The 18,099-nt window shown below is 40.4% G+C and overlaps 1 protein-coding gene across 8 annotated transcripts in view; it reads right to left on the bottom strand.

Moving 5' to 3' along the window:
- The window catches only part of Sh3kbp1 (SH3 domain containing kinase binding protein 1), a 331,424-nt gene that overhangs the window by 197,096 nt on the left and 116,229 nt on the right, over window positions 1-18,099 (bottom strand). For all 8 annotated transcript variants that reach the window (XM_058573076.1, XM_058573077.1, XM_058573075.1 and 5 more), the window contains one exon: window positions 3,393-3,516. In XM_058573076.1, coding sequence (XP_058429059.1) covers window positions 3,393-3,516 — 124 coding nt within the window. The remainder of the gene's footprint in view (window positions 1-3,392; window positions 3,517-18,099) is intronic.

The following is an 18,099-nucleotide window of genomic DNA, read 5'->3' as shown; positions in this document are numbered from 1 at the left end:
CAGAAAAGAATCTATATTCAATGGACAAAATCCACTACTCATTTTCAAGAACATATTTAGGATATTTGTTAATAACTTTCACAACTTCCATCTTATTCAATTTTGCTTCTAAACACATGGTTTGAAGACTTTAAAAAAATTTCTCTACATATCAATGTTCCAATTTGGGAGCCCATCATTCTCCTACATGGGTTTAATGACAGAAGAAACAAAAGAATTAAGTCATTCTCAGAAGAAAACAGACGACTCTTTTCTGTCTGGTTCATGAGAATGGCACTTGGCTCTAAGGAGAGTTTTCACATTTTCTGTCTACAATTCATCAACGTACTGGAATCTGGGACAACTTTAAGATATACAATATCCATGCTGCAAGTTGACATGAAAAATGACTTCTTATTCCTTGGGAAAGGCTTGTTCGTTTCAAACAGGAAGATCCTCCAGTGTGACCACAGGTGGGAATAGGCACAAGTGCCCCTGGGGTTCTAACGCCCTGAATGTATAGCTGATGACTGCCAAGCCATCTAGGAGGACCTGCTTTCCCTCTCAATTTCAGTCACATTTTTTTCTCAAATGAAAAGCCTGTGGAGTCATTCCAGTACTTGCCTAAATCAACTCTAGTAATCTGAACTGAAAACTGAAACTAGTCATCCCCCCAACTAATGTTTCTGTGGTCCTAGCCTCTTCTCAAGGCTATGAATAAATAGCTTTCTTCAAATCCAAAGTATTTTCTGACCTTCTGCAGGTGTCTGGGGAGGGTGAGCTCATCCCAGCCCATGAGGTACCACAACCTGTTTGCAATTGCCGCAAAGTAAAGCATGTCACAAAATGTAAAAACAGCTGAACACAATTGGGCAAACTTCTTCAGCCAAGTCACTCTCAAATCCTGGCCCCGGTGAAGTGGTTCCTTTTCAGAGTCAGGGTAGAAATAGATGTCACTCGTTCTTTATTAAGCCAGTTCCAAGTCTGTATCAAATGACAAGACTTGTATAAAGAAGAGCCATCTCGATAAAACTGAAGGAAAAGAAATTATGTTTATTTGTTAAATTCTCACAGGGTCCAAAGCCAAATGATAAGGGACTCATATACTCTAAGATATGTCCCACATTAATGAATCAAAACACATTAATGAATAAACCCTGAGAACAATTTCCCTCCCTAACAGTTATAAGAATGCTAATAGACCAAAACATTTATAAGGTTTCTAGGGACAAAACTTGATAGAAATAAAGGGGAGAGGGTAAACGTCATTCATTTAACCCATAAAGCTTTAAAAATTATTTGGATGAAGTGTTTACCAGGAACTAGAATCACCCCACAGATTTAGTCTCTGATCCTTTTTTAAGGGGGAAAAAAGTGTTTTTTCATTGATTTTGGGTGGGAAAAAATGTAGCTTTTGAATTCAATACAATGAACTATTTATCTGGTCTGACAAGGCCAATCAATCTCCCCCCTCCCGCTGTTTATTATAAGGAGTAGTAGAATACTGTTAGTCTTGATGGGGTGGGGGAGGGCCTATAGTCCTGGTACACAATGCTTCCCTTCAGCTGGGAATTTATGTTTGGCCCAGGTGACCCAGAAGGTCAGTGTGAAGCCTGGGACAGAATGAAGATGGGTTGTTATAGGCTTCATAGTTACAGAACACCTCCGTGTGTTCAGGTCTCACAGCCACTGGCATATTTAGTATTAAAAGGCCTAAGAGTAGATAAAAGGTTTGTCTTAATTCAGCTTCAGGTTTAAAGTAGAAGACTTTAAAAAAGGAATGTAAATGGAGTAAGCCATCCCATTGAATTTCATTTTTTCTGGTGAATAAAAAATTCCATTAGGGAAACTCAAAGGTCAGATTTTCAGTTGTAAAGAAACAATTATCTGAAAGGTTCTATTCCTTCGTTGATTTAAAGTTTTCAGGTAATTTTACTGAACTCATCCAGATAATTACCTTCATTCCTTACCTTAATTAATTCCTCTCTTGTGAAATTAATTAATTACTTTAAATCTCTTATTGACTTTACAAAAACAGGGTTGGCTGGAGAGGCCTTGCTACTGGTCACTGTGCATGTGAATGCTGGGCCCACTGACCTGAGAAGAGCCAGAGGAAGGGGACAGCTCAGAGCAGCCAGGGAGGTTTGGCAATGCAGGAAGGAGCCTCACTGAAGTCTAGTTCTCAAATCCAATGAGTCTCAGGCCTTTGGGAACTTATTTGAAAGGCTGCAGGAAGCACTTTGAGGGAAAACTAGTTTTACAGCAATGTATGTTAAGTTCTTAAAATGGGAAGCCCCCCGCCCCAACTTTAGAAGGATGGGGTTTTTAAAAAAGAAGAGAAAAGGAAAAGAAAGAAAATCCTATAGCTGCTAACCAACGTGGGCCTCCAGCCAATATTTCATCTAAATAATTCAAAAAAGGAAATGTAACCCAGGGCAGCTGGAGGGGGGCAGAGGAAAAGACAGGAAGGAAGACAGACACAAAGCTAATGTTTCCAGTGCTATGATCAATGGGCAGTTTATTGGACAAATTCTTATACTGTCTAAATTTTATGAAAGATTAGCTGTTCTTCCCCATAGTTATGTAAACTTGCCTTCTTTTTTCTTGTTAATGGACCCCTTTGCTAGTACATTTCCTGCTCCTGCTATTGAACAGCTCTCTGTTTCCCTTTAAGGAAGTAATAAGCCTGGGAAAAGTTGGCAGCTGAATGCTGACCTACTATGGGCACACTGAGCTGAGCTCCAATTTGTGTATGCACTGGCTGGTCCAAGGTCAGGAAACATGGGAGAAAATCTAGTGTGTCCACAGTACAGAATCGAGTAGGGCCATTTCTGCAGTCTTATAGTCTCTCTTGCATTGTTTCAAACACTTATTACCAGGGGAAGATATGGGAGAAAACAACAGGCTGATACTTAAAGTTAACAAGATTGTCAAAGGTTTCTGTGTAAATGGATATATTAGCCATATCTTCATACATTCTGCCTCATAATCCCAGAGAGGCAGACCATGTGTTTGGGAGCTCAGCAGTTAGAGAAAGACCCTGATAGCATTTGCCTTAAATTAAAAGAAGAGCATTGTCAAGACACACACAGCTCAGCCTGCACATTACCATTCTCTAAATTCGCCTTGCATCCATAAAAATAGATGTGAAAGCAGAAGCTAAAACCCTAAGGAAAAAAACAATCATCATTTACAAATTCTGTCAACTTCCTGACTGTCAAAAAAGCATTTGTATTAGTTGCCTTTATTATAGCTACTAGTTACTACCCATATATGAGTGTCCAAGATTTATACCTAAAACCAAAAGGGAAAAAGTTCAATTTTTCAGCAATGCAAAATTTGACACAGTTCACCCAGAAGTCTCCAGGTTTTGTTTGTGCACAGGGAAGGGGGCTCTTTCTCCTTTACCATACCTCGCTTATTGGTTCTTAAAATTGTTTCAGAAGACAGCAAAGAGTTTCCACTGGACACATCGTGCATGGGCTTTTCCGGAGCTTTGTTGGAGAGAGGGTCTTTCTTCATATCTTTCTTTATTTCCTGTGAGGACAGATAAGGAGAAAACAAGATTGTAGTTTGAAATTTTAGGGTGCCTCTTTGACTGTATTAAGCTTCATCTTTCTGGAAACTGAACTATAGTAATGCCAAATCAGACCTAATCCTATTAAGTGGAATAATGCTCGGCATGGTGAGGTGACCATTCCATGTGGTCATTTCATGTGACCGTCAAGAGAATGACTGATACATAAAAGCCACCAAAGAGCTTTAAATGACAGTTTGTTCTACTTACTGAACAATGATAAGTTTTGGATAAACAGATTCACCCCTTTAAAAGCTTTCTGAGTTCTATTCTTCTCAACCAGGGCTTAGAGAACTGTATTCCCAAATCACCATTGTGCTCACAATTATACTAAACCCAAAAGATTATTTAAATTCGTTTACAGCCATCAAGTTCCTCTGGCTTTTCAGCTTCTGACAAAGACAAAAATAAGGATGACAGACTAAAATAAGGACTATCATTCTCAGCCAAGGTTCAGCAGCCCACCACCCTATTTTGTAAATAAAATTTCATTGGAACACGACCACATTCATGCATATTTTGTATGGCTAGTTTAGTGCAATAACGGCAGAGTTGAGTAGTTGCAACAGAGACCAAAATCTAACATATCTGACCTTTTAGAGAAGAAGTTTGCCCAGTCTAGGTGGATGCTTCTCAAAGTTTCATTAAGATCTGCATTTTTAAAACCTGGTGGCTGATATAATTATCGGTTGAGCATCTCTAATCCAAAAATCCCAAATCCAAATTGCTCCAAATCTAAAACTTTCGAGTAGACATGACAATCACATGTGAAAATTCTACACCTGACTTCCAATGATGGGTCATACTGAAAATGCAGGAGCACTAAAAACACTGTATAAAATTACCTTTAGGTTATGTGCATATGAATTCTGTGCTTAGACTTTGGTGCATCACCAAGATATGGCATTACATAAATGCAAATATTCCAAAAAAATTTTTAGATCCTAAATTCAAAACTCTGCTAACCCCAAATGTGTTGATAAGGGATACTCAATCTTTATTTCAAATTACTTTAATAACTTACATAAATCTGCAACAAAGCATTCATAACCCCAAATCATGGTAACTCACAAAGTGCAGGTCTATTCACAGGAATTTTTCCCAAAGGGCTTGTCTGAACCCATGATCACACTAACTTAGGGGGAAAACATGAAAACTTAGGAGCTAACCTGACTGAATGGCAGGAAGGACTCACAGATAAGGGATGTGTGCTTTAGAAAGAACAGGGTTAAGAACTGGGGAAGGGTTCTCTCTATGGAATGAGCAGGAAAATCATGAATTATATAAGGGGCCATGATTAGGCCTGAGCAGAGGATAGAAGTAGAAAGAAAACAACTGCTTATCAAAACATTGCCACTAGGCTTCCTACACACTAGGAAGTGAGTTAGTTACCAAATCCAATTCCCCAACTGCTAGCTTTTCACAACAGCCTCGCCCTCTCTTCCTGTCTCCCCAGGGCCCCACCGGAAACCAGCAACTGAGGCTGGTGGTGTTTTGTGGGTTGAGAGCTTCAGCTTGCATCCAGAGCCCTAAGTAGGCAGGGCTCTGTCCTAGGCCTCCACTGGTATCTCTGCATACTGAACAAAGCTGTATGCTCATGTATGTATATATACGGACACCCACATCAGCAGCCTCCAGCACCTGCTAGAACAATGGTTGCTGGGGGTTCCTGCAGCCTCACAGGCAGATGGTATCAGGGGACAATCAGCAAACATTGCCCACCTGAGCCACATGATGGCTGCCGGTCAGCTATGGCTCTAGAACTTCGTTGGGGAAAAAACAGTTGCTCAAATCTCACTCTCCATCACAATGTGGCCTATGACTGCGCGCACACAAATTTCCCCACCTTGATGCAATGTGATATCAGTAACACAACAGACAATTTTGTCAAGTAGTGATTCCAAGAAATTCAGTGGGTCAGGGGTGACACGCTCAGTGCTTACTTAACTAATGGCACAAAGCTGAGGAAAGGTGAGGAAGGGCAGAGGTTGTAAGGCTGGGAGAGCGACTAGATAAAGCCCCAAAAGCCAGGGTTCTCAACAATGCTCATTGTCCAGTGTGTCAACGCAGTACACTATGAGCAGCTGGCTGGGAAGAACTAATCCAATCAAGAGCAGGTAGGGCTGAGCTCCAGCAGCAGAAGGCTGGCCCATAAACCACAAATTCCTTCATTTTCCCAGTGATTATTTACATCTGTCAGACAGAGGCCCAACGCTAAGTGAATTTCTTTTTTTTTTTAATATTGTTTTTAGTTGTAGATGGGCACGATACTTTTTTTTTTTTTTAATGCAGTGCTGAGGATCAAACCCAGTGCCTCACACATGCCTGGCAAGTGCTCTACCACCGAGCTACAACCTCAGCCCACTGAGCTACAGCCCCAGCACCTGAATTTCTTAAGTTGCTTCTTGGATAGAAGGAGGGAGGAGACAAAACTTAAAATATGTCCCACATTTTTCTTTTTTTGAATTTTTTTTAGGTGTTAACAGACCTTTATTTTATTTATTTATGTGCGGTGCCGAGAATCAAACCCAGTGTCTCACACATGCTGGGCAAGCACTCTACCACTGAGCTCCAACTCCAACCCCCTTCCCTCACATTTTTCTTTTTAAGAAAAACCAATCAAGTATATGGATGCGGTAGTGAATGGTGCAGGCTCCTCCCTCAGACACCTGGACTCAATGTCATTCCACCCAAAGACAACACCTTTCTCCAACTACCCCTTCCCGGGGGGGGGGGGACCTGTCTTGTTTAACACCCTATCATCCACCAATTTACCAGGCTGGAAAAGTCAGCTTAACCCCCCTATATAATCAGCCACCCAGTCTGGCTTTATCTACTTCCTTAATCTCTATTTCTCTCTATTCTTCCTCTATGGCCTTAAAAATATAAATACCAAGCAAGAGACTTTAATAAACATTTCTCCAAAGAAAATATACAAATGGCCAACAAGCACATAACAAGTTGTTCAACATCATTAGTCATTAGAGAAATGAAAATCAAAACCACAATAAGGGCGAGGTTGTGGCTCAGTAGTAGAACGCTGGCCTGCATGCGTGAGGCACTGGGTTCGATCCCCAGAACCACATTAAAAAAAAAAAAAAAACTAAATAAACAAAATAAAGGTACTGAAACACACAATGAGATAAACTAAATAAACAAAATAAAGGTATTGAAACACATAATGAGATATCCCTTCAAACCCAATAGGACAGCTAGAATTTTTAAAAATGGAAAATATTGATAAGGATGTGGAGAAAACAGAACCCTTATACAATGCTGCGGGGAATGTAAAATAGTGCAGGCCCTATGGAAAACAGTATACAGTTCCTCAAAAAGTTAAACATAGAACTACCATATGACCCGCAATTCTAGTCATAGGGAGGTTCTCAAAAGAATTGAAAGCAGGAACTCAGACAGATGCTTGTATGCCTATGTTTACTGTAGCATTATTCACAACATTGAAAAGATAAAAGTGAGCCATGTGTCCATGAACAGGTAACAAAGATGTGGTACATCTATACAATGGAATATCATTCAACCTCAAAAGAAATAAAGTTCTGATACATGCCACAACTTGGATGAGCCTAGAAAACATGTGAAGTAAACCAGACACAAATGCACAAATATTATACATAATTCCACTTACATGAAATATCTAGATCTAGAATAGGCAAATTCATACAGACAGAAAGTAGATTAGAGATTACCTAGGAGTGGTGGGAGGGGAATGGGGAGTTTGTCTTTAATGTTTACAGGGTATATGCCTAGATTGATGAAAAAGTTTTGGAATTAGTGGTGAGAGTTGTGCAACATTATAAATGTAATCAGTCCCACTGACTAAACACTAAAATTTGCTAAAATGGCAAATTTTGTTTTATGTACACACTCACACTCACAAAAGAAAAAACTCACATAAATGGTATCTAACATCTGAATGTATACCTCCTCTAAGAGCTTTACCTGGATAGCAATTTTTCATCCACACAATAGTCCTACTCACAGAGACATAAAACAAAGACACAGAGTGTTAAGGAAACAAGTAGGAGCCAGAACTGAAGCCTAATCTGTCCAACTTTTGACCTTATCTCATAACCAAGCTTCTCTGAGTCCTGCCTGGATTATGATAATGCCTCCCCCCACCTTCAGTCTCTCCCCTCCCAGTTTAGCCTCTTTATTGCCACAAGGGACGCTCCTAAAACAAATGTCTGCTCCTATCATCTACCTAATGAAATCATACTTGCTTCCAGAAGACCCAGGCCAAGTTCTTTCATTCAAAAACTTATCAAATCACAGTAAGCCACAAGTCCCTGTGTCTGCTTCTGGCTAAAAATATCTGGCATGCATGCTGCCCCCATGGTACCAATTATCATGCAAATCCAAGTTGGCCCAATACCTTAATGTTCACAGAATTCTGATGCCATAGGCTCCTGTGTACTTTGTACTTTGAAAATCTGTGTACTTTGAAAATGGGTGATGATGTTAACAATAATATGTCCTTACACTGGCAAAGGCTTATATAAATTGAAGTGCTTTTATAGATATTTTTCGCTTGTTCCTTCCAATAACTTTATCAGGGAAAAAAATCTGGTTTTGCCAGCCATATATTTTTATACACAAGAGTAGTGAGAGGCAGTCAAAGAGGACACAAGTGCAGACAAGGCCACAAAGCTAGTTAGGGGCAGAGCCAGCCTTGGGACCAAACTCTGGGCCTTCAAAGAAGAGCTCTCCTACATCTCACCTCCCTGAGAAGAGACAATGTCACCTGAAGTCACTCTACCAGCGGCTCCAGTGGGAACCATAGCTTTTCTCCATGTTTAAAGGATGCAGTGTACCACTTTACACAAGACTATTGAGGTCCAAATCTGTGAGATCCCTTATTATCCACATAAAACAGCTCCTTCCTGCAGAGGAGGGTGGACTTGGCATTAGAGCAACCCCTGCCTGCCTATAGTTGCCATACCTGGAGCTCTCCGAGGTTCTGATCCAAGTTTCTAGGACTCTAGATTTCCAGGGGTTGGGTGTTCCTAAACCCACTACCTCACCCTCAGTCTCAGCTTTCTGACTACTAAGCCCATTTGTAAAGAATTCAAGCGCTACTATCCCAGTAGCAGAGGCTATACTCTGTCAGAATTGTGGGCCCTGGGAGTTTATTGGAATTCACACATGAATGCCTGCAGACATTTTGTTTTCTATACACACTGGCAATTGCTTCAAGACAATACAGATGAGAGAGGATGTCAGCAAACCTCTTTAGGTGGCAAAAGAAACTCAGCTTCTCTTTACTTCAAATATGATGCTTTAACAATGGAAATATGGCATGGACAATAAGACTAAGGTCCTCAACAAGAGATCAGTGCTGCAATGATGCTGGATATATGTTCAAGGGCCACTGAGGCAAGGAAGAGAACTCCTCACAACATTCTTACTTCCCAAAGGCATAATGTTGAATAAAGCCAAAAGGGTTCACCCATATTCAAAGGCCAAACAGCCCCAACAGGGCCACTGGTGAAAAATTTTTCCATGACACACACCTGCAAACACCAACCTCAATGGCCAACATGTGATCTGTATGTGACTGGCAGCTAAACTAAGTTAGTCTGCTTTCCAATAAGCGAAGTTGCCTGGAAGTGGCTGGCTGCTGAGCCAAGGTCATTCTCCTTTCCAGACATGCACATACCACCCCCCCCATACATTCCATCTCTCCAGGTGCTGGGGGTTTGACTGGCTTGGCTCTTCTTTGATTTAGGTGGTCAGTCTCCAACCAAAATACTGCATGGCAAAACACCAAACAAAAGTCCAATTTGATGGTCCCCTCTCTCCTCTCATTCTTCATGTTTTTTACCAATGATGACACAGGTTAAGGCACAGGATTCATGATGAATGGAGAGAATGGTGCTCTGAGTCAGAAAACCAGTACTAGCTATGGCATCATAATTTACTAGGGGTGTGACCTTGGGGGTAAAACTTAAAACATCTAAGTGACCCTTTTTATCATCTGTAAAAGACCCCAAATGCTAAATGGGCCATCACAGAGATGTCTTCAGGATCAAATAGAATTGGAGAATACTGTACAATATATTTTTACTGTCATTTTAAAATAGCAAGTGCAATAAAAAATAACTACATGTAACAGATGAAATTCACAGTGATAATTTTGAGTGAAAGAAACCAAACACAAAAGATTACATACTGTACAATTTCATTTATATGAAGTTCAGCAACAGGCAAAATTAATCACTGGTAAGAGATCTCACAACAGCAGCTACCTTTGGCAAGGCACTGACGAGGAGGGGTAGCAAGGAGCCTGCTGGGAAGATGAAAATGTTTTATAATTTGGTCTGGGCAATGGTTATACAGGTGTACACATACTGAAAAATTCATTGAACTGTACTTCCAAGACCTCTACACTTTACTATAGGCTATTTCAATTTAAAAGAATAACATAAATGCTTAAACTAGTAGAAGACAGTTAAAATATTAGCACATTTAAATCAAAATGTGCTAATATTTTGCCCTAGAAGATCAGAAACATGAAAAGCGAGTGCTTGGATGTTTTACTGTTCATCTCAGGTGATGGGAAGCTTTCTGGGATCAACATTAAGGGAATGAATAGTTGTAATGTGCCAAATGCAGCCTATCGAGTGGGTGAGCAAAGGGATATCATATCTCATCTCATTTACACAATCAGCTGAATGGATCCTTGCTCTTCACCCCAGCTGCCTATTACCTATCTTGCAATATTTCCTTCTCTCCTGCCACCAACAGTACATGCACAAGGAGCAAGCTGGTGCCAGACACCAGGGGGAGCTCGGCGCCACCATGACCTGCCCAGAATGCTGGTCCTGGGACTTCCCTAAGGAAGGAGGGGTGGGTGAGGTCTGAGCAGGGCCCCCAGGGCTCATGCTAGAAGCAGGGCGGGGGAAAAAACAGGCATCATTCCTCCTTTCAATTCTGGTCCATCCCTTTCTGAAGGGAAAGCTTCCATTTGAGCCAGATATGGCTGCAGGATCACAGCTGTGCCCCCTGCAATAGTTCAGGGAAAACCATTTTGCAAAATTACCACTGGCTGGAGATAAAAGAAAAATCTCTAAAAATGAATCTTTACACCAAATCTACCAATGAAGAGAATTTTTGAGTGGATATGGAACCCTAGAAATAGCTCACTGCTCCCTCACATACCTATCTTCCTCCCCACTATACCAAAGGCAAGTTGGAAAAGCAGCCCCACTCTGCAGGTGTTCATGGCACACAGAACCTGCTTTCCCAGCCTTCGACTCACTTCAGGAAAGGCTAGTCTCTGTCTCAGAACACATGGGGAAAGACAGCAAGGATTGTGAGAGAGAGCAATAGTACAAGGGGAACTTCAGCTGAATCTGAAAGATTCTGTTTCCTAAAAAAAAATACATAGGGCTAGGATTGTGGCTCTGTGGTAGAGCACTCACCTGGCACATGTGAAACACTGGATTCCATCCTCAGGACCACATAAAAATAAAGACATGTGTCCATCTACAACTAAAAAAAAAATAAAAATACGTGTGTGTGTGTGTGTGTGTGATTACTGCAATAAAATACCCATGCTATCAAACCACAAAAGGCACCCACTTCATCAGAGAAAATTATAAAGGGGAATATATACAAATATATGAATATGTACATTCATACATACATGCATATATAAAGTAAATATGGCAACATAAGGCAAGATAGTGCACACACTGGTTTTTGTTATATGCTTGAAATATTTCATTATTTCCCCTAAAAATTACATAGTGAAACCACACTGATGTCTCACGCCACAATGGCTTTTTCATATTTACAAATAAGCTGTTACTTACAAGAAAATGCTTTGACATCTAATTATAAATATACCAATGACATTTTCAGCCCAAAGCTTAGGAAAAAAATTAATGTAAGAGGATACCTATTACCATATTTTATATAACCTTCAACTGCATATTTGCACCATGATATACTTGTAGTATTATCTCCCAAAAATCACTGATGACATGAGCAGGAAAATAACAAGAACATGAGAATGAGATCAACAATCTCTTGACCTACAGGGTGGGGATAAAAGAATGCTGCCAAGAACACAAGTGCTGGATACTGGACATAGATAAGAAGAGTTAATCTCAAGTCACAAAGAGATAACCATTGCTTCCTGAGTTACAATGGAATTACCTAAGAGACAGTCAGCCTTTTTGCTTGCCCATGCCCTGCTAAACATCTAGATGATTACCACTGCTTCAAAAGGTGTCAATATCAACCAAGTATTTGGACATGCTTTAGAGGTCACTTAATAAATATCTGTCAAGTGAATGGTCAATGATGTGGAGTGTTACAGGCACAACAACATCTACAGATTGGGGGAGGGGGTATCCAATGCAGTCCAAAACTGTGATAACATAAAGGTCTGTGTCATCCCTACAAAAATACACTGGTATTCCCTGGATCACCCTCAACTCCTCATCTCAGAAGATGCAGATCTGGCTTAAAGGTGGTGGGGAAAAGGTGGTAACAATAAGAAAATTCACACAGTGCCTCATTTTTCAAAACAAGCATACTTTTTTCTTTATTTGAATGAGAATATTAGACATTCAAAATAAATGATGTACTTGTTTTAAAATTTAACTTAAAAGCACTAGAAGAAAACATGAAAGAATGTTTCTACACTCTCAGAGAGAAGGCAAGTTGACACTGACACACATTCCAGATCAAACACACACACAAAGAGAGCCAATGAGGGCTGAGGTTGTGGCTCAGCAATCGAGCATTTGCCTAGCATGTGCAAGGCCCTGGGTTCGATCCTCAGCACCACATAAAAATAAATAAAATAAAGGTATTGTGTCCAACTACAACTAAAAAATAAATATTTTTAAGAGCCAATGAATTACAGAAAACATTAAATACTCTGGGTATGGTGGTACACACCTGTAATTCCAGTGGTTCAGGAGGCTGAGGCAAAAGGATCGCAAGTTCAAAGCCAGTTTCAGCAACTTAGTAGGACCCTAAGCAACTCAGTAAGATCTGTTTCAAAATAAAAAGGGCTGGGGATGTGGCTCAGTGTAAAGCACCCCTAGGTTCAATCCTTGATACCAAATAAATAAATGCCTATGCCTTTTTCTTTTCTTTAGTATTTATTTATTTATCCATTTATTTATTTATTGTTCTAAGGCTCGAACCCAGTGCCTCACACATGCTAGGCAAGCGCTCTATTGCTGAACCACAACCCCAGCCCCAAATGCCTATGCCTTTTGAGTAGTATTTTCACTTCTAGGAATTTAAACTACAAATATATTTGCACATGTGCAAAATGGCATATGCACAAGATTAACTGTTATGGCACTGCTTAAATTAGCAGAAGACTAAAAGAATGTAACTCTGAGAAGTAGGGACCTGGTTATAAGAGACCATAAATCCATTCCATGTAACTCTTTCCAGGAATAAGGCCATTCTGTATGTTCCAATAAGGACAATCACCAAAACATATTGCTAGGTCAAAAAGCATAGGAATGTATGCTAGTATTTAGGTGATTTGTGTGCCTGACTCAATGGGTAATACAGAACCCACACAAAACAGACAACTGTGGCTGCCTCCAGAGAGGAAAAGAGGGTAGCTGGGGGCCAGGGAAAGCATTATTTTGCCAGTTTTAACTAATACCATGTGCTTATGCTAACTATTCAATTTTTAAATTTAAAAATTAGATAATCAAAGTATATGTACTATTTCTAGATCAGTATTGATTATTGACTGCTACTTTTTTTTTGCAAATAAGGAGAAAGTTGACACTGTTTCCTAGTAAGAATTTAGCTACATCATTGTCACTGCTAGTTTTAAAGACCCTGATGCTACTAGTCATAGTAATGACACTGTTTGCTAACATATGCAGTTTTATAGAAAATTTTCCAGTGCATATATTTCATCAAGCAGGGTACACAAAACTAAGCTGTGGGGAAAATTATACCAGGCCCAATCAATCAATTTTTCTAATTATATGATGTAAAATTCAAGATTCTTGGAATGCAAGCATAACTAATGGCATAATAATCAAGAAAAATAGAATTCATAAGAAACCAATATTAACTCTTATTTATAGTTCTATTTATAGTTCTATCATCCAGCGTGCTTTGATGCCCAGAATGTAAACGTGACCACCATGCTAAACACTTTGGGATTGGTTAATAATGCTCCAATAGGTTAATTACACAAATCTCAAATTGAGCTCCCAGAGATGGGCACTTTCCCCATCAAAGTCTCTACTTGGGGAGTGGGGGAAGAGTGTTTCTAAGGACATTATACCTCCTCCATGGAACAGTACTCAAATACAGGAACTTCTGGATCACATGTAAGTAAAAAGCTGGCTCTTGGAGGAAAAAAAAACAAGAGGAAGTGACGATTAAGGTCCAAAAGCCACTTCTACTGTCTTTTTAATCATTTTCATGATGAGAGCCTGTGCCTTTGGTGGAATGCCTGTCCCAGAGCTCTCACCTCATCCTGTAAGTCTGGGTCCTTAAGTCAGCCCTTCAGGTGTTTGCTCTCTGAGCACCTTAGGAGAAGGAATCAGTTGTACTCATTTTTTGGAATGCCCAGGCACTCGATAAATGAACACTAGCCATTATCAATTGCTCTATCATTCTTTTTTTAAAAAAAAAATTAGTTGCAGATGGACACAATACCTTTATTTTATTTATTTACTTATTTTTATGTGGTGTTCAGAATTGAACTCGGTGCCTCATATGTGCTACAACCTCAACCCTGCTCTATCATTCTTATCACAGATATTACAACACCTTCTATGTGCCAGGTATAAACAAAAGAAGTATATACATCTAACTCAATGTGATTTTTTTAGAGTCACAATTGTTCCTAAGATGAATAATCTAATGGAAAAAATTAAATGCATTAAGATTTTTTAAATATAAAAATAAACTGGATATAGTTTTCATTTTCCTAGGTCTTATAAAAATATGAAATTAGCTTACAATTATTATGAGTATACTGTGGGCAAGGTACTATTCTAAAGGGTTTACATGAAATAACACATTATGCCCACAACCACACTAAAAGGTAAGGGCCATTATTGTCTCTATTTGACAGATGGGGGAAGTGGGTCCCATGAGGGGACAAACACACAGGCAAGAAGTGGCTGATGAGGCTGGCTCCAGCAGTCCTGCAGCTGAGTTCCCATTCCTAGCAGCCACAACATGCTCTGCCCACGCAATGCGTACACTCCCTACGGCTGCTATGCTCTTGCTTCATAAATTCCCATTTCAAAGAGGAGAGACAAGAAAAACGACTACAGTATAACTTTCAGCAGTGACCAGCTTGTGAGTGCCAATGATTTGAAAGCTGCCATCCCACCCCCCCGTAAAGAAATTCTTGAATTTTTACCACAAAAAAGCACCTGTTACAAGAATGTTTATATACATTTCCATCCAAGATAACTTGATTGTCAAGAATAAATTATTCCAAACCCGTGACAAAACAATGCCATTTCATGCTCATTTCCTGATTAAAGCTTTTAGACAGCTGGGCATTTTCATTTCTCAGAGCTGTAGGGAGCTATGCAAATTTCCACACAGCAACTCTAAAATCATTAATCTAAGGAAAGCATGTGCCAACAGAATACTGGATTTTATATTGTTTCAGTAGAGAAGAGGAGGGGCAGGTTAATCTAATTAGCCTATGTATGGTCACCTGACTTCAGTTAACAAAAAGATCAAATGCTAAATTGTACAGTCAGCACAAACTCCCAAGTAATGAGGCATTTCTCATCACAAAAGGAACAGAGAGGGGATTCTTCCGTTGCTTGAAAGCAAATACTGTAGCAATAAAAATAATTATACTGAGCTTATACGAATGATAGGCAGAGCATTTTAATTATCACAAGGAGCTCAGAGCACAACTATATATCAATGTCTTTGTCTCACTGGTGTGTGCGCGCACACAGACACACACACACACACACTCACAGTCAATAAGACTGGAAGATTCTTCTAGTTGAAATAGGACTAACTGGAGCCGAAGTTGTCAGGAACCAGACACAAGTGGGATCCTAGAATTAGACTCACCCTGCAAGCAACGGCCATGCATTTGCACTCAGGGCCTGCTGCTGTTGCTTTTCTCTCCAAAGTAAGCAGCAGCTGGGTCTGGAAAGACAGCAGCCTGGCATAGGCAGCTGACACTTCAGCTCATGTTCCGCCTGATACTGCTGAGGGTGTAACCTCTGTGCCTTGGTTTTGTCTGTTGTAAAATGGGAGATTAAGATATCTTGAAGTTTAAATGGGATGTGGTGAATGAAAGCACAGTCTTTGGGGCCTAGAATTCTTAGGCTCCATAGGCAGGAAGGGGAATCCCAGCTGCCAAAAGACATGGGCCAGGTACTAAAGGACAGCTGAGTATTAAAAGGGAATGACTTCTTAGTGTACAATTATACAATTCCTAGTATGGTTGGTCCTACAAAAGTCAAAAAATTCACTTCCATGTACTCTCTCTCAGTGAAAGACCCCAGCCCAATAACTTTAGGCCCAGTAATAAATCACCAGGGCTTGCTTCCGCACCTGCACAGATGTCAGATGTATTTTTCAGAAAATCAGTTAAGTGTAACCGATTAAGAAAGGACAGGATGGTTGGGAAAGGAGCCGGCACGGTTGGGCAAACGGGATCAGACAATGAAAAACCATACAATGAATAACAAATGATTTTTATGTGGTTTTTCCAGGAACCTATAGTGAAAAACAAGTTTACCCTTTAAGTGACCTATATGCTGGATTCAAAAGAGCCAATGAGATACCTGTTACTGTGCTAGGAGGGAAACTGACCACTGTACCCTATAAAAGATCTGTACCCCAAAGCCCGGTGTGCCAGTTCACCGAAGCTCCGGCTGAGGTTTCGCTGAGCACCCGCAGGCGCCTGTGTATCAATAAATCGCCTCTTGCTTTTGCAGCCAGTGCCTCGTGCGTCTTTCTTGGACAGGGAATCGGCGGGTCTTTCATCAGAAGGCAACTGGGTGGAAGGAGTGTGTTTCACCAAATAAAGGAAAGTAACACCAGAGAGAAAAGGATAAAGAACCCAGGGCTCAGTGTAGTCAACATGAGAGGTAACAGGAATTTCCTGGCTAAAAGCCTGGTAGCACTGAAGCCAGAATTAGAGAGGCAGTCAGCATAGATAGGTAAATCGAGTCAGGCTGGATCAAGTAGGCCAATTTTGAGTGAGTCTGGGAAGTTGGAGTATGTCCTCTAAATGATTGAAATGTTAATTCCTTCAGAGCCCTTACTCCACCATTATCAAGAACTTGCCCCTGCTCCAATCTGTTGCCAAGGTAACCTTCCTACAGGGAACTATAAGGTTGTTAATGTGTCCTTAGCTGCTTCATCCTGCCCTTCTCCCTTGAGCCCACCTGTTACCTACCTTTTGGCCATCCCAATGAGCATTCCTGGGAAACATAGGAAGGAGAGAGATAAGGGGAAGAGGGCAGGAGAACAAAAGAAGCCTAGAATAAAAAGGGCAGAACACCTACTTATTGGGATACCAGGATTTCAGCTATGGCCCCCTTCTCCCTCCGGAGAACCTGCTTTATATGCTTGCCTCAGCGTGCTTCTCTAATGTTCAAACTTCAGCATGTGAGGAAGCAGAACGCGTCACTGATAACCTGCAGTATCAGCACCTTAAAGAGCAATCAAGTCAGAGTGAAGCAGGACTTGGAAGGCCTCTGGTATTTTTTCCAGTGAGAAAAAGAGGGGAGGGGGAAAGAGGCATTTTATAGAGCTGTTTAGTTCAAGGCATGAGGAGATATAGTTGTTAACAAACAATAAAAAAGAGAATTACTATCTCTAGGGAAAATTAAAAATTAGATGAGGAAAATAATTAGAAAAAAAAAATATATATATATATAGATGGGGGGAGAAAAAGTGTGTGAGCACTGTGGATTGAACCCAAGGGTACTCTACCACTGAAACAGGGTCTCGTTAAATTGCTGAGGCTAGCCTCGAACTTGCGATCCCCCTGCCTCAACCTCCCAAGTTGCTGGAATTACAGGCATGTGCCATGGCCCTTGCCCAAATTAGAATATATTCTTGCTTCAGTACTCAATATCAATGTTGCTCCATTAATGAAAACATTAAGTATAAATAAAACCAGAACTGAAATAAGAGGACCTAAGGGAAGATGGCTATGGGGAAGTGAGCTGAAATCTTCAGCTACCATAATAATTAACATCTGGAATCAGCAAATCAAGAGAGTGGTATGTGAACATTATTCAGGAGTACTAGAAGCAATAGGTAGGAGGAAGAGTGATTGCCTCCTAGAAGAAAGACCAGGACACAGAGAAAGGGGAGAGGAGATGCTGTATACTCAAGTCTTTTAGCACTATATGACCTATGAAACTCTGTGTGTGCATATGTATATATAAAACCATTCAGAAAATTAACAATAGCCAGGCATGGTGGCACACACCTGGAATCCCACTTGACTCAAGAGGCTGAGGAAGGAGACAACTAAGTTCTAAGCCAATATGGACAACTCAGTGAGACTGTCTCAAAAT

This window comes from Marmota monax, unplaced genomic scaffold (assembly GCF_021218885.2).
Source record: "Marmota monax isolate L192 unplaced genomic scaffold, Marmota_monax_Labrador192_F-V1.1 WCK01_AAM20220418_F8-fsc00203, whole genome shotgun sequence".
Lineage (NCBI taxonomy): Eukaryota > Metazoa > Chordata > Mammalia > Rodentia > Sciuridae > Marmota > Marmota monax.
This window is presented reverse-complemented; position numbering and strand designations above follow the sequence as displayed.